Source organism: Euprymna scolopes, chromosome 2 (assembly GCF_053919585.1).
Source record: "Euprymna scolopes isolate OS-2025 chromosome 2, ASM5391958v1, whole genome shotgun sequence".
Taxonomy (NCBI): Eukaryota; Metazoa; Mollusca; class Cephalopoda; order Sepiida; family Sepiolidae; genus Euprymna; species Euprymna scolopes.
In genome coordinates, this window is record NC_136483.1 from 122,632,929 (window position 1) to 122,656,054 (window position 23,126).

Below are 23,126 nucleotides of genomic sequence, written 5' to 3' on the forward strand. Positions count from 1 at the left end.
GTGTAAATCAAAATATTAATATAAAAACATTGTGTAAATCAAAATATTAATATAAAAACATTGTGTAAATCAAAATATTAATATAAGAATATTGTGTAAATGAAAATATTAATATAAAAACATTGTGTAAATCAAAATATTAATATAAAAACATTGTGTAAATCAAAATATTAATATAAAAACATTGTGTAAATCAAAATATTAATATAAAAACATTGTGTAAATAAAAATATTAATATAAAAACATTGTGTAAATCAAAATATTAATATAAAAACATTGTGGAAATCAAAATATTAATATAAAAACATTGTGTAAATCAAAATATTAATATAAAAACATTGTGTAAATCAAAATATTAATATAAAAACATTGTGTAAATCAAAATATTAATATAAAAACATTGTGTAAATCAAAATATTAATATAAAAACATTGTGTAAATCAAAATATTAATATAAAAACATTGTGTAAATCAAAATATTTATACAAAAACATTGTGGAAATCAAAATATTAATATAAAAACATTGTGTAAATCAAAATATTAATATAAAAACATTGTGTAAATCAAAATATTAATATAAAAACATTGTGTAAATCAAAATATTAATATAAAAACATTGTGTAAATCAAAATATTAATATAAAAACATTGTGGAAATCAAAATATTAATATAAAAACATTGTGTAAATCAAAATATTAATATAAAAACATTGTGTAAATCAAAATATTAATATAAAAACATTGTGTAAATCAAAATATTAATATAAAAACATTGTGGAAATCAAAATATTAATATAAAAACATTGTGTAAATCAAAATATTAATATAAAAACATTGTGTAAATCAAAATATTAATATAAAAACATTGTGTAAATCAAAATATTAATATAAAAACATTGTGTAAATCAAAATATTAATATAAAAACATTGTGTAAATCAAAATATTAATATAAAAACATTGTGTAAATCAAAATATTAATATAAAAACATTGTGTAAATCAAAATATTAATATAAAAACATTGTGGAAATCAAAATATTAATAAAAAACATTGTCTAAATCAAAATATTAATATAAAAACATTGTGTAAATCAAAATATTAATATAAAAACATTGTGTAAATCAAAATATTAATATAAAAACATTGTGTAAATCAAAATATTAATATAAAAACATTGTGTAAATCAAAATATTAATATAACAATATTGTGTAAATGAAAATATTAATATAAAAACATTGTGTAAATCAAAATATTAATATAAAAACATTGTGTAAATCAAAATATTAATATAAAAACATTGTGTAAATCAAAATATTAATATAAAAACATTGTGTAAATCAAAATATTAATATAAAAACATTGTGGAAATCAAAATATTAATATAAAAACATTGTGGAAATCAAAATATTAATATAAAAACATTGTGGAAATCAAAATATTAATATAAAAACATTGTGTAAATCAAAATATTAATATAAAAACATTGTGTAAATCAAAATATTAATATAAAAACATTGTGTAAATCAAAATATTAATATAAAAACATTGTGTAAATCAAAATATTAATATAAAAACATTGTGTAAATCAAAATATTAATATAAAAACATTGTGTAAATCAAAATATTAATATAAAAACATTGTGTAAATCAAAATATTAATATAAAAACATTGTGTAAATCAAAATATTTATACAAAAACATTGTGTAAATCAAAATATTAATATAAAAACATTGTGGAAATCAAAATATTAATATAAAAACATTGTGTAAATCAAAATATTAATATAAAAACATTGTGTAAATCAAAATATTAATATAAAAACATTGTGTAAATCAAAATATTAATATAAAAACATTGTGTAAATCAAAATATTAATATAAAAACATTGTGTAAATCAAAATATTAATATAAAAACATTGTGTAAATCAAAATATTAATATAAAAACATTGTGTAAATCAAAATATTAATATAAAAACATTGTGTCAATCAAAATATTAATACAAAAACATTGTGTAAATCAAAATATTAATATAAAAACATTGTGTAAATCAAAATATTAATATAAAAACATTGTGTAAATCAAAATATTAATATAAAAACATTGTGTAAATCAAAATATTAATATAAAAACATTGTGTAAATCAAAATATTAATATAAAAACATTGTGTAAATCAAAATATTAATATAAAAACATTGTGTAAATCAATATATTAATATAAAAACATTGTGTAAATAAAAATATTAATATAAAAACATTGTGTAAATCAAAATATTTATACAAAAACATTGTGTAAATCAAAATATTTATACAAAAACATTGTGTAAATCAAAATATTAATATAAAAATATTGTTTAAATCAAAATATTAATATAAAAACATTGTGTAAATCAAAATATTTATACAAAAACATTGTGTAAATCAAAATATTTATACAAAAACATTGTGTAAATAAAAATATTAATATAAAAATATTGTGTAAATCAAAATATTTATACAAAAACATTGTGTAAATCAAAATATTAATATAAAAACATTGTGTAAATAAAAATATTAATATAAAAATATGGTATAAATCAAAATAGTAATATAAAAACATTGTGTAAATCAAAATAATTATATAAAAAAATCGGGTAAATCAAAATATTTATACAAAAACATTGTGTAAATCAAAATATTAATATAAAAACATTGTGTAAATCAAAATATTAATATAAAAACATTGTGTAAATCAAAATATTAATATAAAAACATTGTGTAAATCAATATATTAATATAAAAACATTGTGTAAATAAAAATATTAATATAAAAACATTGTGTAAATCAAAATATTTATAAAAAAACATTGTGTAAATACAAAATATTTATACAAAAACATTGTGTAAATCAAAATATTAATATAAAAATATTGTATAAATCAAAATATTAATATAAAAACATTGTGTAAATCAAAATATTTATACAAAAACATTGTGTAAATCAAAATATTTATACAAAAACATTGTGTAAATCAAAATATTAATATAAAAATATTGTGTAAATCAAAATATTTATACAAAAACATTGTGTAAATCAAAATATTAATATAAAAACATTGTGTAAATAAAAATATTAATATAAAAATATGGTATAAATCAAAATAGTAATATAAAAACATTGTGTAAATCAAAATATTAATATAAAAACATTGTGTAAATCAAAATATTAATATAAAAACATTGTGTAAATCAAAATATTAATATAAAAACATTGTATAAATCAAAATATTAATATAAAAACATTGTGTAAATCAAAATATTAATATAAAAACATTGTGTAAATCAAAATATTAATATAAAAACATTGTGTAAATCAAAATATTAATATAAAAACATTGTATAAATCAAAATATTAATATAAAAACATTGTGTAAATCAAAATATTTATACAAAAACATTGTGTAAATCAAAATATTTATACAAAAACATTGTGTAAATCAAAATATTAATATAAAAATATTGTATAAATCAAAATATTAATATAAAAACATTGTGTAAATCAAAATATTAATATAAAAACATTGTGTAAATCAAAATATTAATATAAAAACATTGTGTAAATCAAAATATTTATACAAAAACATTGTGTAAATCAAAATATTAATATAAAAACATTGTGTAAATCAAAATATTAATATAAAAACATTGTGTAAATCAAAATATTAATATAAAAACATTGTGTAAATCAAAATATTAATATAAAAACATTGTGTAAATCAAAATATTAATATAAAAACATTGTGTAAATCAAAATATTAATATAAAAACATTGTGGAAATCAAAATATTAATATAAAAACATTGTGTAAATCAAAATATTAATATAAAAACATTGTGTAAATCAAAATATTAATATAAAAACATTGTGTAAATAAAAATATTAATATAAGAATATTGTGTAAATCAAAATATTAATATAAAAACATTGTGCAAATCAAAATATTAATATAAGAATATTGTGTAAATAAAAATATTAATATAAAAACATTGTGTTAATCAAAATATTAATACAAAAACATTGTGTAAATCAAAATAGTAATATAAAAACATTGTGTAAATCAAAATATTAATATAAAAATATTGTGTAAATCAAAATATTAATATAAGAATATTGTGTAAATCAAAATATTAATATAATAACATTGTGTAAATCAAAATATTAATATAAAAACATTGTGTAAATCAAAATATTTATATAAGAATATTGTGTAAATCAAAATATTAATATAAAAACATTGTGTAAATCAAAATATTAATATAAAAACATTGTGTAAATCAAAATATTAATATAAAAACATTGTGTAAATCAAAATATTTATATCAAAACATTGTGTAAATCAAAATATTAATATAAAAACATTGTGTAAATCAAAATATTAATATAAAAACATTGTGTAAATCAAAATATTAATATAAAAACATTGTGTAAATCAAAATATTTATACAAAAACATTGTGTAAATCAAAATATTAATATAAAAACATTGTGTAAATCAAAATATTAATATAAAAACATTGTGTAAATCAAAATATTAATATAAAAACATTGTGTAAATCAAAATATTAATATAAAAACATTGTGTAAATCAAAATATTAATATAAAAACATTGTGTAAATCAAAATATTAATATAAGAATATTGTGTAAATCAAAATATTAATATAAGAATATTGTGTAAATCAAAATATTAATATAAAAACATTGTGTAAATCAAAATATTAATATAAAAACATTGTGTAAATCAAAATATTAATATAAAAACATTGTGGAAATCAAAATATTAATATAAAAACATTGTGTAAATCAAAATATTAATATAAAAACATTGTGTAAATCAAAATATTTATACAAAAACATTGTGTAAATCAAAATATTAATATAAAAACATTGTGTAAATCAAAATATTAATATAAAAACATTGTGTAAATCAAAATATTAATATAAAAACATTGTGTAAATCAAAATATTAATAAAAAACATTGTGTAAATCAAAATATTAATATAAAAACATTGTGTAAATCAAAATATTAATATAAGAATATTGTGTAAATCAAAATATTAATATAAGAATATTGTGTAAATCAAAATATTAATATAAAAACATTGTGTAAATCAAAATATTAATATAAAAACATTGTGTAAATCAAAATATTAATATAAAAACATTGTGTAAATCAAAATATTAATATAAAAACATTGTGTAAATCAAAATATTAATATAAAAACATTGTGTAAATCAAAATATTAATATAAAAACATTGTGTAAATCAAAATATTTATACAAAAACATTGTGTAAATAAAAATATTAATATAAAAACATTGTGTAAATCAAAATATTAATATAAAAACATTGTGTAAATCAAAATATTAATATAAAAACATTGTGTAAATCAAAATATTAATATAAAAACATTGTGTAAATCAAAATATTAATATAAAAACATTGTGTAAATCAAAATATTAATATAAAAACATTGTGTAAATCAAAATATTAATATAAAAACATTGTGTAAATCAAAATAGTAATATAAAAACATTGTGTAAATCAAAATATTTATACAAAAACATTGTGTAAATCAAAATATTAATATAAAAACATTGTGTAAATCAAAATATTAATATAAAAACATTGTGTAAATCAAAATATTAATATAAAAACATTGTGTAAATCAAAATATTAATAAAAAAACATTGTGTAAATCAAAATATTAATATAAGAATATTGTGTAAATCAAAATATTAATATAAAAACATTGTGTAAATCAAAATATTAATATAAAAACATTGTGTAAATAAAAATATTAATATAAAAACATTGTGTAAATCAAAATATTTATACAAAAACATTGTGTAAATCAAAATATTTATACAAAAACATTGTGTAAATAAAAATATTAATATAAAAATATTGTATAAATCAAAATTTTAATATAAAAACATTGTGTAAATCAAAATATTTATACAAAAACATTGTGTAAATCAAAATATTTATACAAAAACATTGTGTAAATCAAAATATTAATATAAAAATATTGTGTAAATCAAAATATTTATACAAAAACATTGTGTAAATCAAAATATTAATATAAAAACATTGTGTAAATAAAAATATTAATATAAAAATATGGTATAAATCAAAATAGTAATATAAAAACATTGTGTAAATCAAAATAATTATATAAAAAATTGGGTAAATCAAAATATTTATACAAAAACATTGTGTAAATCAAAATATTAATATAAAAACATTGTGTAAATCAAAATATTAATATAAAAACATTGTGTAAATCAAAATATTAATATAAAAACATTGTGTAAATCAATATATTAATATAAAAACATTGTGTAAATAAAAATATTAATATAAAAACATTGTGTAAATCAAAATATTTATACAAAAACATTGTGTAAATCAAAATATTAATATAAAAACATTGTGTAAATCAAAATATTAATATAAAAACATTGTGTAAATCAAAATATTAATATAAAAACATTGTGTAAATCAAAATATTAATATAAGAATATTGTGTAAATCAAAATATTAATATAAAAACATTGTGTAAATCAATATATTAATATAAAAACATTGTGTAAATCAAAATATTAATATAAAAACATTGTGTAAATCAAAATATTTATACAAAAACATTGTGTAAATCAAAATATTTATACAAAAACATTGTGTAAATCAAAATATTAATATAAAAATATTGTATAAATCAAAATATTAATATAAAAACATTGTGTAAATCAAAATATTTATACAAAAACATTGTGTAAATCAAAATATTTATACAAAAACATTGTGTAAATCAAAATATTAATATAAAAATATTGTGTAAATCAAAATATTTATACAAAAACATTGTGTAAATCAAAATATTAATATAAAAACATTGTGTAAATAAAAATATTAATATAAAAATATGGTATAAATCAAAATAGTAATATAAAAACATTGTGTAAATCAAAATATTAATATAAAAACATTGTGTAAATCAAAATATTAATATAAAAACATTGTGTAAATCAAAATATTAATATAAAAACATTGTATAAATCAAAATATTAATATAAAAACATTGTGTAAATCAAAATATTAATATAAAAACATTGTGTAAATCAAAATATTAATATAAAAACATTGTGTAAATCAAAATATTAATATAAAAACATTGTATAAATCAAAATATTAATATAAAAACATTGTGTAAATCAAAATATTTATACAAAAACATTGTGTAAATCAAAATATTTATACAAAAACATTGTGTAAATCAAAATATTAATATAAAAATATTGTATAAATCAAAATATTAATATAAAAACATTGTGTAAATCAAAATATTAATATAAAAACGTTGTGTAAATCAAAATATTTATACAAAAACATTGTGTAAATCAAAATATTAATATAAAAACATTGTGTAAATCAAAATATTAATATAAAAACATTGTGTAAATCAAAATATTAATATAAAAACATTGTGTAAATCAAAATATTAATATAAAAACATTGTGTTAATCAAAATATTAATATAAAAACATTGTGTAAATCAAAATATTAATATAAAAACATTGTGTAAATCAAAATATTAATATAAAAACATTGTGTAAATGAAAATATTAATATAAAAACATTGTGTAAATGAAAATATTAATATAAAAACATTGTGTAAATCAAAATATTAATATAAAAACATTGTGTAAATCAAAATATTAATATAAAAACATTGTTTAAATCAAAAGCTGCTTCTCAATTTTAGTATTTTGTTGCTTTTTTTTTCAATTACACGCTTTAATGTTGCTTTAATGTTGCTTTAATGTTGCTTGAACATTTCCATTTTCAAATTTAAAAAAACGTAAATTGTTCAAATCTTTTCTTTGAAAAGTTTTCAGGAATATATTTTGTGGTTCAATTTTCTATAAAACGTTAATCATTAAACTATTTCCTTTGAACTGTAACTCTTAATGTTCTTGTCCGGACTCTGTATAATAAAACGAAAATAGCTATGAAAATGTTTTTCTTGTTTTCTAGCACATGTGAAAAGGTTTTTTCTCTGCTTTTCAATATTGATAAATCTGAAGAAATTACTGAAGACAACGTTGCCAGAGGGAAATCTTCCAGCTGTTCATGGTATCCGTTTCATCAGTATGACTTGGGTTATTCTTGGACACACTTACTATTTTGGCATATCAACTTTGGGTAGGTTTTACATTTTATTGTTTTTCTTTTTTTTTTTTTGTAAAACTGTGGTGTATAAAAAAAGAGAAGTGTTTGTATTTACCATCAGCTCAATTTTAAAGAAAAAAATAGCTGCCTGTTGCAAGTAAAAATGTGTAGTGAATCAAATTCTTCTAAGAATTTTACAAACTGCTGCATAAAAGAGACATTACCAAAAATATTTTTAAAGTTGTGATTTGTAACAATCATCGTCGGTTTAATATTCCTTTCACATGCTGGCATATAAATTTTAGAAATTTACTTTTAAACTAACCTATCTCTGATCATCTTTCTTTCTCTCAATTCTATTCTTATCACTCCCTCTCGTATTTTCTCGGCCTTTCCTTGTGAACTGACCCTGTTACCTCAACTAAGCCAAGCACTTTCATCAATTCTTTCAATGTGACCAAACCAACAAAGTCTCCTTTTCTGTACACACCTCTGTATACTGTGTAGCTTTAATCTTCCTTTGAAGTTATCAAATCTGTCTGTCTTTAAGACTTGCATTACACATCCATTGTATCATTCTCATATTATTTCTATTCACGCAACACAATCAGGTTTTATTTCTCTACATCATCACACTGCATACACATGCCTAATAGACTCTTCACTTATTTGACAGCAATAACGCTCTGCTGTTTAGTAATAGATATTCTCTAACCCTAACTCCAACCTAACTTTCACTATCACACCAGCTCCTTGTTGTGCTTAACTGGTATTACTAAAGTAGCAAAACTTTTAAACAACACCTGTCACCATCCAAATATCCTTTTTCTACATCTATTTCCAATGACTTACATAAACTGGTAATCATTTTGCAAACTATCTGTAATATCACTGTACGTTAGACCTCTTCAAAATTGACCTTTTTCTTCAAACATATGAAAACTGCTATTATTCCCATTCTCCAAGGTCTAAATTAGCTAAATATACCAGTTATTGTGATCTTGGACCTTGGCTATGCCTGCCTCAAGAGCCATGTAATTTTATTGTTGACGTTTTTCAAAAACGCTGCAAAATATGGGATATTATGTCCTTATTTTCATTGTAGCTTTCCAGAGGTTGATGCTATAGCATTGAAAGTGGTACCAAATGAAAGTTAATAAAATTTTCTTGCATATGGTAGTAAGCACAATAAAACACATGAACACCTGTGTAAATTTTTACTAATTTTAATGCACAAACAGCTGGGACACTACAAAAAATCAATTTGGTAATATGATAGCACTGCACTGACACATATATTGCATAAGAAACTGTCAGATAGGATGTTACTAATACATGTATTATCACTTGTTCAATGTGACTTTTTTGAAACTGTCAAATTTTTTCCTGTGGTACTCCACAACTTGTAGTAAGCAGCTTCTTTGCTCTGGGTCACTTGTGATCTGAGTTGCAAAGTCACTCATTAGTTTCACACCTCTCTCAGCCACATCATTGGTCACAGACCTCACAAACTTCTGTGCATTCCTGTAGCTGTCATTGTCTTCCCAGGTGTCAGCAGTAGTGAGCCAGTCACATTTCACTCGAAGAGCATCAAACAGAAAATGAGACTCTGGCCCTACCAGGTCTGTGAGAACTGTAGCTACATAGATGACAGGAAACTCTGGCTTGCCTTTCCTGTAACTCTCAGGTTTCTCTGTTTCTGACAGCTTGACTGCGAGCTTCTCTTTTGCAGACTTGGTCATGCTGGCATGTGAACTGAACAAGGTGAATGGAACTAGTTCCTGGGTCAGATACGAGCGGTGGTTGTTCATTTTCTTGAGAACAGAGGTTGCCAGTTCATAGTCATACTGCTTGTATTGCAGCATGTTCTTCATAAGCTGGAGGTCATGGATAGGTGCATCAGCTGCAGATGTGGTGGTCACCCAGTGGCTGGTGTAGAATAAGGCTAGGAACTTGTTCAACCTCTCCAGCTTGAAGATAGTGTCCGTGTTGTATTTTAGTTCCTTGGAAAACATGAGCACCTCTATGCAGTAAATGTTCCTGGCCATCCAGCAGGCTTGGTGAATGGCACCTGGCTTGGCCCAGTGGATACCTCAAGGAGGTTCCTCACCAAGCAGGATCAGGCACAGCTCTGACACCTCTCTGCAATCTGCCATCAGACTTACTTCCTCAAGGAAATTGCTTAAGACTGCGATTGTGCTTGTCTTCTTCTGTTTCAAGTCTTGTTCAACTAGGCCCAGAACTCTTGGGCAGTCCTTAACCAACTTGTCCCACTTCTCTTTCACATTGCTGAACATTGGGTTGTCAGGACTCTTGACCTTGCTGAACACAGCCTCCCATACACTTCCAATTATTACCTCTGATATGTGATGGCGACAAGCGAAGTAGAATACCTTTTTGCCTAGTTTTTCTTCAATAAGCTTCGCTGCACCCTTGTTGATGCCACTGTTGCTTGCTGTGGTATCAAATACCAAGCCTACAATGTTGTCTGTGAGACCCCATGCTTCTATCAGTTCCAATGTAGCATTACACTGTTGGATTCCTGTGGAACTTTCTATGAAGGGCACACCAAGCAGCTTCCCTTCTTCATACTGTGGAGTACCAGAGATGAGCACTGCAAGACTTTCCACTGGGTATCTTTCACCAAGAACATCCCGTAGAAGTTTTCCATCCAAGTGTAGTGTGCAGTAATCTGGCGGACTTTCCTTGAAGTTATTCATGTAACTTTGGCACAAGTTATGACAAGTGTTTATCCTATTTCGTCTTGTAGTAGAGGCTGATATAACAAAGTCATCAAGATCTGCGCCTCCTGCCTTCAACACTGCAGACACCATGGCTGTAGTCTGGTTGTCAGAGAGTGACAACCGATCTGCAGTGCTACAAATCTCTTCACTGGTCATAACTGAGTGTGGAAAATGTAAGGTTATCGTACTTGGTTTTGATGAACAGTTTGGTGTTGTCTCAGTGTATTCTGAACCCTCACTAGTACCAGAGCCTTGACTGTTCTCTGGGTCTTCATCACTTGAAATTTTCCCAACTTCTGCTGCTGCAGTAGTCACTGATGATAACATTCTCTCTTCTCTTCCTTCTCGGAAGCTTTTCTCTCTAGACTTCTTCTCAAACACCTTATCATGACCTGACATGTGTGCCAGGCGAGTGGTCTGTTGGTCCAAGTAGAAATTGACGTCCTCTTCCTTGGTCTCCTTTGTGAGCAGCCTGTTGCTTCTTATCTCCTCCACAACATCCTTTGCTCCAATATCAAATAACTTGTCTAAGTCCTTCAGAAAATTAGCTTGTTTCTCTTCCTCTGGTTTGTTATTTCTTCCCTTGTTTTTAACAATTTTCCTGTACTTTTCATGGAGGATCATGAAACGGTTGACTGCATTTGGTCTAGTTAGTGTTTTAATCCTTGCCATATTCCAGAATGGCGAAACGACATCCACTATTGTCACTGTTGGGATTATCATTCCTCAAATGCAGGAAATACTAGAACACCTGGCGATTAGTAGGAAGTTGAGAGCCCCTGATGCTGGAGCTGGGTTGCCCAATGAGATACACATCACTGAATGACCTTGTGGCAGGAGTTGCCACCTTTCTTCTCTTTTCAGTTGGTTCATCCCGTTCACTTGTATCGCTGATCACTTTCCCACAGCGTAGTTGTCTTCCAGGTGCCATGTTGTCAGCAGTTCACAAATCTTAACAAATCAGCTTTAACTTACAATCTGAAATGAAGAGATAAAACATACTTAGTGATAATAAATTACATACATGCATTAAGAGTAACATTTTTGAGATAAAGTTATGTATTATATGATGGAATCCTTTCCAAGCATAAAAAATATATATGTTTGTGCATTAAAATTAATTAAAATTAACACAGGTGTTCATGTGTTTACTACCATATACAAGAAAATTTTATTAGCTTTCATTTGGTACCACTTTCAATGCTATAGCATCAACCTCTGGAAAGCTACAATGAAAATAAGGACATAATATCCCAAATTTTGCAGCGTTTTTGAAAAACGTCAGCAATAAAATTACATGGCTCTTGAGGCAGGCATAGCCAAGGTCCAAGATCACAATAACTGGTATATTTAGCTAATTTAGACCTTGGAGAATGGGAATAATAGCAGTTTCCATATGTTTGAAGAAAAAGGTCAATTTTGAAGAGGTCTACTGTACTTCATGTAGATCCAATGCGTACATGTATCACAAAAGAAGTGAGTTGTATCTGATTCTTTTGTTTGTAATATAAAGAACGATAAAGGTTCAAAACCTTCAAATGTTGTTGCAGAAATGTTGAAGGCTGCAAGTGAAAACAGGCATTGAGATGATCAGACTGGACAAATCATGTTATAAAAAATGGATTGTTTGAAAGTTGTGAGCAATGATAAAGTGGGAGTTTTAAATAGAGTTGATGGATTAGTTGAAGCTTTTTGTAGAGAGCTAAGAGATGTCTGGTAGGCTTTGGATAAATTAGGAAAAGTGAGTGGTTGGTGAATATTGTTCAAGCAATGTACAGAAATCATGTTAGAATTAACAGCACATTTAGTGATAGCATTAAAGTTGAAATTCTGTACTGAGTTTTATTTTTGTCTTAAAAGCATTGTCTTGGAAGTTTGTACATGTCTAAAAGAGATTGTGTCTGCTGATGATTTAGTGTTTAGCCTTTTTGATGGCAGGCCTAGTTATGTTCAAGACTTGAAAGAATTCTATGGAAAGTAATGGTGTGAGGGTCAAAAACGTTTTCATGAATGATGATCAGTTGAAAAGCCTTCAGGAAGAGGAAAATTTTACAACTCCGTTTGTGAAAATGAAATAAAGAATATTTCATTTTTTTATAACTTGTAAGTATGTGTATGGTATATGGAAGTGAACCCTGACCAGTGAGATTTGAGGACATGTGTTGCATGAAGAGAAATAAGATGAGAATTAAAGGATGGATGTGTAATGTGAGTCTTAAAGACAGTTCTTATGACCTAAGATGAAGATTCAACTTGAACAATATAGCGAATTGTGTAGGAGACTTTGTTAAAACAGACATTGAATTGAATATGAGAATGACCAATTAAATGTTTCCAAATGCCATTGAGACACTGATGTGATGGTGAATCTGCTCAACAAAATCTCTTCAAATTAATCAACTAATAAATCATATACAAAACATGTAGTTTCAGCTTAAAGTGACCCCATGATGATTGACATGTCGTAAAACTGTCATAACTTTTACAAAATAGAATGCAACTTCACTGATAGATGTTTTTTCTTTTTGTATCCATCATAGTGACATGTTTCTTTATTTCTTTTGAGTTACATGTCAGACTGTTCAGTTGTGTATTTAAGCGAAAATGCATATTTATATAGTATTAATAGATTTATGTTTTAATCGGCAAAAAAATTAAGAATCTTTAGTGTCAATCCAATATGTCAGGTGATGATCCCAGTGCTGCATGTATTAATAGCATCATGAAAGGAAAATAGATTTTGATATGCGTGTACAGCTTAGTCAGAGTTTGGTCGTCATTGGAGACAGACACGAGCCGACCAGTTGCAATGGCTCTGTCCTCTTGTTGGGGAAAATGTTTAAATGTAGTACTTTGGACAAGAATGCAACTTTCAAGAGGAAACATTTAAGGAAATAAACGTTGTTGGAAATACAACCCATGACTGGTCAGTTCCTTGGGATGAATCTTCATTGCAGCTTGCCATCAACACAGGCCAAAGATGGATCAGATATGTTTCTCCAATGAGCCAGATCTTAAATCCCCTGAGGATTGTTATTCGTCCCTTTTTGTTGTAAAGTCTGTTATAAATTTTGTATTCCATTGTTAAACTGTATCTGTTAATATACATACAAACATGAGAATACTAGACAATCAGAGAAACACTGTCATAAATGTTAAACATGCATTAATTCGGTGAACAATAGAAAAACTAGAGACTATCAAGAAAGAGAAAACAATATATATATATATATATATATATATATATGTATGTATAGATATATATACACACACACACATAATACAACAGGTTGGCGGCCATTATCACACAGGGTAAAGTTTGATGCAAAGTTCTTAATGAAGAGTTTGGCTTTGTCAAATGTTAAAGTAATGACCTCAGGTTTGTTGATGATGGTTGGATGGTTGTTCTGCATCTGTTCGGAACTCTGTTATGTACTAAAACTCATGGGAAACTAGCCTCTGCTGAGTTAAGAGTTATGGCAGGAGACTCTCTTGTGTTTTCAATAACCTTTTGGCAGTGGTTGCTAGCAGTCCTATAGACGGCTTTAGTTTCTGAACATCTGTTTTATTTAAAGCAAGTAAAATAGTGATTTCTATGTGCAATTGCAGCAGTACATTGAAGCATGTACCACAATTGGCTATTTAGTTTAAGGTGAATTTTTTTAGAGGGTATCAAGTTATCTATGCTAATAATTAGCCAATCTATCAAGTCGGATGAACATGGAGAGTTAAAAAAGAAATAAACAATTTACTTGAATGCAAATCAATTTAAAAAAAGTCAAAACATGAAAGAAAGGGAAGACTCTATTGGAGCAGGAGGAGTGAGAACAGTTTCCATTGGTTAATGCTAGCTGGTGTGTCTAAAAGAAAAGCTGAAGATTTTACAATGCTGACATGCATGCTGAAACACTTTCAAATGCTTTCATTTCTGAGATCGTTTGGTTGTTTGAGCTGATATGATGCAGAACTCAAAATCATCAATGAAGACAGTGCATCACTGAAGACCATCTTTTGATGCATCTAAAAAAAGTATTTTACAATCGATTGATGCAATTTATCTACAAAGGTTCTTTTTTAGCAAATGAAGGCAGATAATCTTTTGTCTTTAATTTTTTCATTTTCATCAATATCACACGAAGAAACTTAAATAAAACCGTTTTTCTTATAAGTTTGTATTACACAAGAAAAGAGATAAAATTCTGATATAAAAAGTTTTGTTGATGTCAAACTGAAAATATAAACTTTTATAAATTTTAATAAAAGTTTATATTTTCAGTTTGACATCAACAAAACTTTTTATATCAGAATTTTATCTCTTTATTTTCGTTTAAATAAAAATAAAAAGTATATTTCATCTATAGTTGAAATATACTTTTTATTTTGTAATTTATGAAAGCTGTACGCATTTGGTTGGAGGTCTTAATTTGATAGCTTTGGGGAAGTGCAGAAGCATCCCTTAGTTGGCCAATTCAGACAAAGGTTGATATTACCTGGCAGTAGGGAAGATATTATTTAAACATTTTAAATTTTAATGGTATTTTTGGATAGAATTATCATAATTCTACAAGTAATACCTTTTTTTTTTTTTTTTAATTACATTTTCACCCCAAACAAGGCACATTGCCACTTTGGTGTAGGGGGCTACTATCAGGGGAAACATCCACTGGGGTACTATGTAGGGATTAGGGCAGCGAGATGTTGGTTCACGTTGCACTTGAACTTATGCATGTCAGTACAGTTGGGGAAGCAGTGACCTGGAATGGAATTCCAAAGTCTAGCAGTTCTGGGGAAGAAACTATTGGAGTAGAAAGATCTTTTACATCTAGGGATCTCTACAGTGTGGGGGTGGGATTTTGCAGCTTGTCGGGTCTGTCGAGGGTGTTCACATCATGGGGGCACAAGTGCTTGCAGTTCTTCAGAGCATTCGCCATTATAATACTTGTAGAACAGGCAGAGGGATGCAACGTTTCGACGATGGGACAGAGGCTGAAGCTTAGATGCCAGTTTAGAGCCTATCAGATTTGCGACTCTCTTTTGAACCCTGTCAAGGAGCGAGAGACTAGTAGCCGATGCACCAGCCCAAATATCACAGCAATACTCCATACATGGGCGAATAGTAGCCTTATAGAGGTACAGGATACTTTCAGGTGTTAGAAGTTTTCTAGCACGGTAGAGAGAGCCCACCTTCCTCGCAGCGGCCCTGGCAATGCCTTCGATGTAATTGTTCCAACTCATGTTTCCTGTGAACGTTAGGCCAAGGAGCTTGAGAGACGTACTCTCAGATAAAGAGTCGTTGGCCATTGCTATAGGTGGTAGAGAAGGTTTCTTGTAATTATTGAATGAAACCAGTTTTGTCTTGGCGGCATTGAACGTGACCATCCATTTTTGTCCCCATTCCACTACTGATTGGAGGTCATCCTCTAGTGTTTCTGCCATTACTTTAGATATATGTTCATTTGTTTTCCTATCGTGCCTGCTATAGAGTGTGGTGTCATCAGCATATATACCCATCTCAGAGGCAATGTTGTCGGGGAGGTCATTTATGAATATCAGGAACAGCAGAGGTCCAAGGATAGATCCCTGGGGCATTCCCGCATTTATATCATATTGTTTAGATGTACGACCGTTGAGGACAACCTGGATTTTTCTCTTATCTAAGAAGGATTTAATTATGTTAAGTATTCTACCAGTGATACCGTAAGATCTAATCTTCCTGAGGAGACCCTCATGCCATACCCTGTCAAAAGCCTTAGATATATCTAGAGCTACCGCTCTGCCTTCTCCCGCTTTGTCCAGTGAATGGTATATGCGTTCAGAGATTACAGTGAGGATGTCTGCCGTGGAACAGGCTTGTCTAAATCCATATTGTTGGTCGGTCAGAAGTTTAGCATCTGTAAGGTGCTGGACTAGAGCATGGTTAATTAAGGTCTCAAATATTTTGGCAAAAAGTGGGAGGAGGCTAATAGGGCGATAATTTAATGGGTCAGTTCTTTCGCCAGAATTCTTGAATACTGGTACCACAGAAGCAGTTTTCCAACAGCCCGGAAAGCAAGATTCATTAAGGCATTTGTTGTAGAGTTTGGAGAGAACGGGAGCTACTTCGGCTGAGCACTTTTTTAATAGCACAGCTGGGATGAGGTCGGGTCCACATGCTTTTGAAGTGTCAAGGTTCTTTATGATAGCATGCACCTGAGCAGGGGTGATTATCAGATCGTCTAGCGTGGCGTCTGTCCGCATAGGAAATTGAGGTAGAGGGTGGTTTAGAGGGTCCAGTGTGGAGTTTGAGGAAAACCGACTGGCAAGCATGTTAGCCTTGTCGGTTGCTGAGGAGACAACCTCGTGATTGTTGGTTAGTGGGGGAATTGTTGATTGCCCATTATTTACTACACTGTTGTAGATTTTCCAGAAGTCACGAGTTCCTAGTTTTTGTGCTTCGATGCGTTTTTTAGTGGTTTCCGTAAATTCCCTCTTAGCTGTCGATATTTCTTTCTTAACGTTACTTCTAGCTTCTATATACTTCTGTCTGTTTGAACTGGACTTATGTCGGTTAAACCTGCGGAATGCATGCTGCCTTTGAGCAATGGCAGTTGTGCAAGTCGAAGTAAACCATTGGGGAGAGTGGGGCTTGCTATAGAATTTCCGCATGGGAACATGCGCTTCGATTGCAGTTTTGAACTATTCAGTGGTCTCAGTTGCACACTGTTCAGCAGGAAGAGAAAAAATATTTCCCCATGGGGCGTCTCTGATAAGATCTCTGATGGCTTCCCAGTCAGCCTTTTTATAATATCTCGTTGTTTTGAGCACTAGCTCTTCAGTTTTGGATCTAGAGTTTAGGGCGATTTCAACCATTATCACCGCATGATCAGCGTTCCCAAGTGGGCTGTCGGCTTTCGTTACACAATCATCAGGAACTGTGGTCAAAAACAGATCTAATAGCGATGCGTGTTGTTCTTCCTGATCAGGGAAACGGGTTGGAAAAGTAACAATTTGCGATAGGGAGTGAGATACAGAGAAGCTATGAGTTGCGCTGCCTGCTGCATCTGTGTAAGTAGAGAATCCAAGCCAGTTTTTGTGATGGACATTAAAGTCGCCAAATACATGTACTTGGGCGCTAGTGTCGAAGGAGAGTGCTGTGTCTATGCTGTCAGATACTTTGTTTATTATGGTGCAGTCTTGGGTCGAGGGAGAGCGGTAGAGAAAGTAAAAGTAGCTAATGTTGTGTTGCATGATTAGTCTAAAGCACATAAAGGTTGATCATCCGTTTCTAGGTTTGTTTCTCTAGTCAAGGGAAGGGTATTACGAATGTAAACTCCAAGTCCGTGCATATGTCTGTCAGAGTCCTTACAGCAGAGTGGGAGATATCCAGGCATGTTAAAGTAGTTAGAGGGGATGGAGGAGTGTAGGTAAGTCCCACTTAGTGCTAAGATATCCGGGGTATTTGTTAGGAGAAATGCTTCAACATCAGCTAAATTAGTTCTAAGCCCACGGATATTTGTGAATGCAAGCCTCAAGGGAGGAGGCAAGTTGGATTTGTTTGACCCTAAGCCTGGTTTAAGCTTATTTTTAGATTGTACTGTCATCATGTTTTTTAACGAGTTTCAGTTAGGTTAGGGGAAGCCGAACAGGAGGTTATGCAGAATATCACACATGCATCACAAGTAGACCATCAGCTGACCCTCCATCAACTAGGACTGTGGCCTCAGGAAAGCCCACCAGGGATGAGTGCAGGGTCCCTTTCCATGCGCGCCATGGCACTGCAAACATCCCGATATTATACAACTGTTGATGGAGCAGCCGCTCTAAGCACTACCAAAGAGTTAAGGCTTCTGTACTACCAGTCGGAAACAGCAGCCAGTAACTGTCAATCCGGTACTCTCAACTCATCAGAGGAAGGTCAACCCAATCTAATTGCTCAGGCATATATGGTACTCAAGCATTCTCAAGTGCCCAGCTTTAGGGGTGGGGTGTGTCGGGAGTGGGGAAACGGCGTTCATTGCCCTAGACAAGAAACAAGATCTACCAATGGGTGTTTCTGTCGAATCACTGTGATAGTATCTCTGCGCCTGACTAATAGGCAAAGAAGGAGAATGGAAGCCGGGCGATAGGCAGGATCTATCTACTCCTTAAGCAATTTAGGTTTGCAAACCGGTAATTTGTTTGAGTCACCAGCTCTAGGAAGGTTGTCATCCAAGACTGAAGAGGCCTCCCTCCTCTTTGGTTTAGTTTCAGAGTTTTCCTTCTCCTAGACGGATGATCTGGAAAGATCTACTGGGTCCGTCACCACTGAGAGGGTTTGCTCCGCGCCTGGTTTCTAATCCAGGTATTTCTGCGACCCCACGTGGTTAGTTAATGTTATTGGGTTAGTTTGTAGAGGTTATATCTGCTAAATAGTTACACTCCTCAAAGTGGATTAGGGAAATTGTTATTTCATTGTTACTGGATAAAGGGGTTGAGTAGAGCTCATGCAGTGTAAGCAACTATGATTGTAAGGAGGCTTGTTAGGAGGAGATAATGTGGTTTGAGGCTTTCTCTTTTATATATATATATATATTTTTTATTATTATTTTTTTTTTTTTTTTATTCATGTGAGCTTGGGTCTAGTATAACATTAAAGTGTGAGTAGGTGTTAAGAATTGGACTACGAGTTGTGCCCAAACTATATTTTAGATGACAGCAGGGCACGAGATGCGAATGCAATATAGTACGGGTAAAACAGTAAGTTTTGAGTCATGTGTAATTTGGTAAATAGATATATGGGCTGGTTTTAGTAGGTGCGAATAAAGTTGAAGGTACAAAGTGAGTTTCTATTATTGAGAGAAGATGTTTTCAGCTTTCAAGTAAGAGTTATGGACATTTAGCATAGCAAGGAGCATTGGTTCAGTTTCGTATTAGCGTTGCAAAGCTATCTAAGAGGAGACATAGTTGTGTAATGCAGTGCGGTGTGCTTTGCTTCCGAGTACATACTTTGGCTGTTAAATACCAACTGGAATAGGAATGAACTCCCCAATGCATGTCTAAAGGGTAGAATTTTATAGATGTTTAGTGATGACTAAGCAGTTAGCATGTGAGGGTTAGGGGCTGGAAGTTAAAGATTCCAGTACAAAACGGTGTGAAATGTAGGAGTTAAGTGGCGGTTTGGTGGGAAGGAGCAGATTGTTAGCCTTCAAGGGACAGGGGTTATTAATTTACAAGAAACAGTTCTACATTAAGATTTAGAGTGGCAGGTAAGGTTTTTTTTTGTTTTTTTTTTTGCGCATGCAGGTTAGACAGAGGTAATCGTCTTGGAGGTAAAATGTATATTGGGATTTCGTAGCTAGCAGTTAGGTGTTTGTTCCAGTTACAAGAACTAGTTCATGGCGGATCGGAAATTCGTATTTTGTATTTAAAGGAAGACATTAAGGTCACGCACGGAGCATAGCATCCACTCAGGAAGAATAGCTCTAGTATCACAGCTAAGATACTGCATATTTAGGTAACGAATAGTGAAAGTTAAATTGGGCGGCACTTTTTTTTTTTTTTTTTTTGCACCTTACCATGGCTGTTACTATTAAGTATTGTACTTAAATAAAGTTCTTCTGTCATCTAAATAAGCTAAATAGGGATTCCCCCTCCCCATTACTACGTCGATGTGACATGGTAAAAAAGAAAAATTTGTCAGGGAAATTGTTTTAAAATAAGTGAATCAAGAATGGTCAAGATTTGCGAGAAATAAGATAAAATTACATAGAATGATATAAGCACAAACGAAAAAAAAAAAAAAAAAAAGGGTTAGATTTGTTAGAGGATAAAATAAAATATAAAATAAAATAAAGTGTGCAAAGAAAAAACAAAAAATGTACTTAGCTAAAATTACATCTTCGGTGTGTGGCTCTCTTCGACCACCATGCAAATGACGCTAAGGAATTCTACCCTTTCTATCCCAGGTCATTGGAGTAGGGGAGGGGGGGCACACTTTACATTTGTGGTCGTTTAGTGAGAGCTTTCTCTTCTTTTTTAAGGAGAAGGAAAGGAAAGAAAACCAATATTCTGCTTATATATTTTGAATAGATCCTGAACTTCGTCACATTTAGATTTTACAACAGTTACTTGGCCAGGCATGAATTAAATTAAAAACTGGGCAATTAAGCTGAAAAGAAATATAGAAGCTAATACGCAATCTGAAATCAAGACAATTTCTTGTCTGAGATATTTACCAGTAAAGAAAGTCCGTGCGTCTGTTCTTTTATCGCCTTCGACTCATTTTTAGACACATAGTTAATAATTTGGGTGTTTATATGTCAAGCGGTCGTTATTCATTTTTAGATTTCTCCTAACCTCAAATCCAAATTTGCTTGTTTTGCTTTTTGTGGGTGGGGGTGGGGGTGGGGAATATGTGCTATAGTAAGATTAATGATAGTAAAATGTTTTTGCATATCATACGATCCAGAACTATAAGAAAATATCAAAGAAGTTTACCCTTGTATGAGAATGATTCAGTTTCTATAGTCTATAGCAATGACTGACCTTTTCTATTGTATTTTTGTTTGTTTTTGATTTTTACAATAGTCTCAATTAACAAAGAGTCTTTGGAGATATTAAATTGTTCTTTTTATTTTTTTAGGAAACCCCTTAACTGCTTTGGACATGAGTAAAAGATTCACTTTTCAAGCAGTCATCATGGGTATTTATTCTGTTGACACTTTTTTCTTACTTAGGTAAGTAAATGATGAGAGAAAGTGTTTACTTCAATTCGTCTAAATTATTTTTTACTTTTGTTTGGAAATAATACATCCTCTCTGTCTTAATGAGTTTGAAGTTTTCAATCTTAATGAGTTTGAAGTTTTCAATCTTTATGAGTTTGAAGTTTTCAATCTTTATGAGTTTGAAGTTTTCAATCTTTATGAGTTTGAAGTTTTCAATCTTAATGAGTTTGAAGTTTTCAATCTTAATGAGTTTGAAGTTTTCAATCTTAATGAGTTTGAAGTTTTCAATCTTAATGAGTTTGAAGTTTTCAATCTTAATGAGTTTGAAGTTTTCAATCTTAATGAGTTTGAAGTTTTCAATCTGAACACCAATCATGTGAAGTGCATCTGAAAAGTAACAGGACTTGTGTCACAAATAATTGATTTCAATTCTAAACAACAAACCATATGATTTACCCCTTCATAGTTCCCCCTCCTGCCTCAAATCTATCACCCTTGTAATTGTGAAGTCGGTATCCTCCAACAAAATGCCAGAATTCATATCTTCACTGCTGCAGCAATGCTCTTTATGGATCTTGTACATATGTTTTGAATTGGTTGGCGCTATTGAAACTTGGTGAGCAGTTTGAGGGGAGCTTCTTTGTTTTTGCAGAAGTCATAAGATTTGATGAATACCACATCAATTGTTAGCCATATTCTGAAACCAATTCCTCATGCAGAGTGAGTTGATGTTTGGTACATTTCTCCAAGGCTGACTTGTCTTCTCAAACAGTTTGTCTGAAACTGAGTGGTGCATGCATATGCAGTTTGTTTATATTGTCTTTTTTCAATTTCGCATATCCACTACACAAAAAATGTTTACTAAATAAACTTGTGCTGAAAATCTGACTCTTAATCATATCTTTGGTTGGTTGCTTCTCTTTTATTATCTTATTTATATATACTAAAATGATTTTCCTTATTTCGTTGACAGCTATAGTTTTCTTAGCAAAAGTTGTATATGCATATCTAATTTTGCAGCTATTAAAGCCAATTCTTGATGTGCATTTTCTTTCATTGCTTTCAATAATTATTAGGTTGGTACAAAAATAATGTTGTTTTTTGACATTCAACTTCAAAAGATCATAACTTCTTTTATAATAAACTTTATTAATCAAAAAAGGAATATTAGAATCAACACATTTTTGTAAACAAGAAACAATTATATTTATTCCATTAGCATAGAAGCAATGAAGTCATTGAAGGCTGATTCGGCATCATCTCGACTTTTGAAACATTTCACACAGGCAATTGTTGAGATGCTTGAAAAAGTAATAATCAGTGGGTGAGAGGTCTAGTGAATATGACGGATGAGGCAGTGTCTTGTAGCCCAATTCGTTCAGCTTCTGGAGGGTCAGTTGAGCAATATGCGGGCGAGCGTTGTCATGGAGGAGAATTGTTCTCTTCATACTGACCAATCTCGGACACATATGTTGGAGCTTCT

At 29.4% G+C, this 23,126-nt stretch overlaps 1 protein-coding gene across 7 annotated transcripts in view; it reads left to right on the plus strand.

Annotated features, from left to right (window-relative positions):
- The window catches only part of LOC145295845 (nose resistant to fluoxetine protein 6-like), a 387,176-nt gene that overhangs the window by 210,265 nt on the left and 153,785 nt on the right, over positions 1-23,126 (plus strand). For all 7 annotated transcript variants that reach the window (XM_080141605.1, XM_080141582.1, XM_080141591.1 and 4 more), the window contains exons 6-7: positions 8,083-8,250; positions 21,562-21,655. In XM_080141605.1, coding sequence (XP_079997731.1) covers positions 8,083-8,250; positions 21,562-21,655 — 262 coding nt within the window. The remainder of the gene's footprint in view (positions 1-8,082; positions 8,251-21,561; positions 21,656-23,126) is intronic.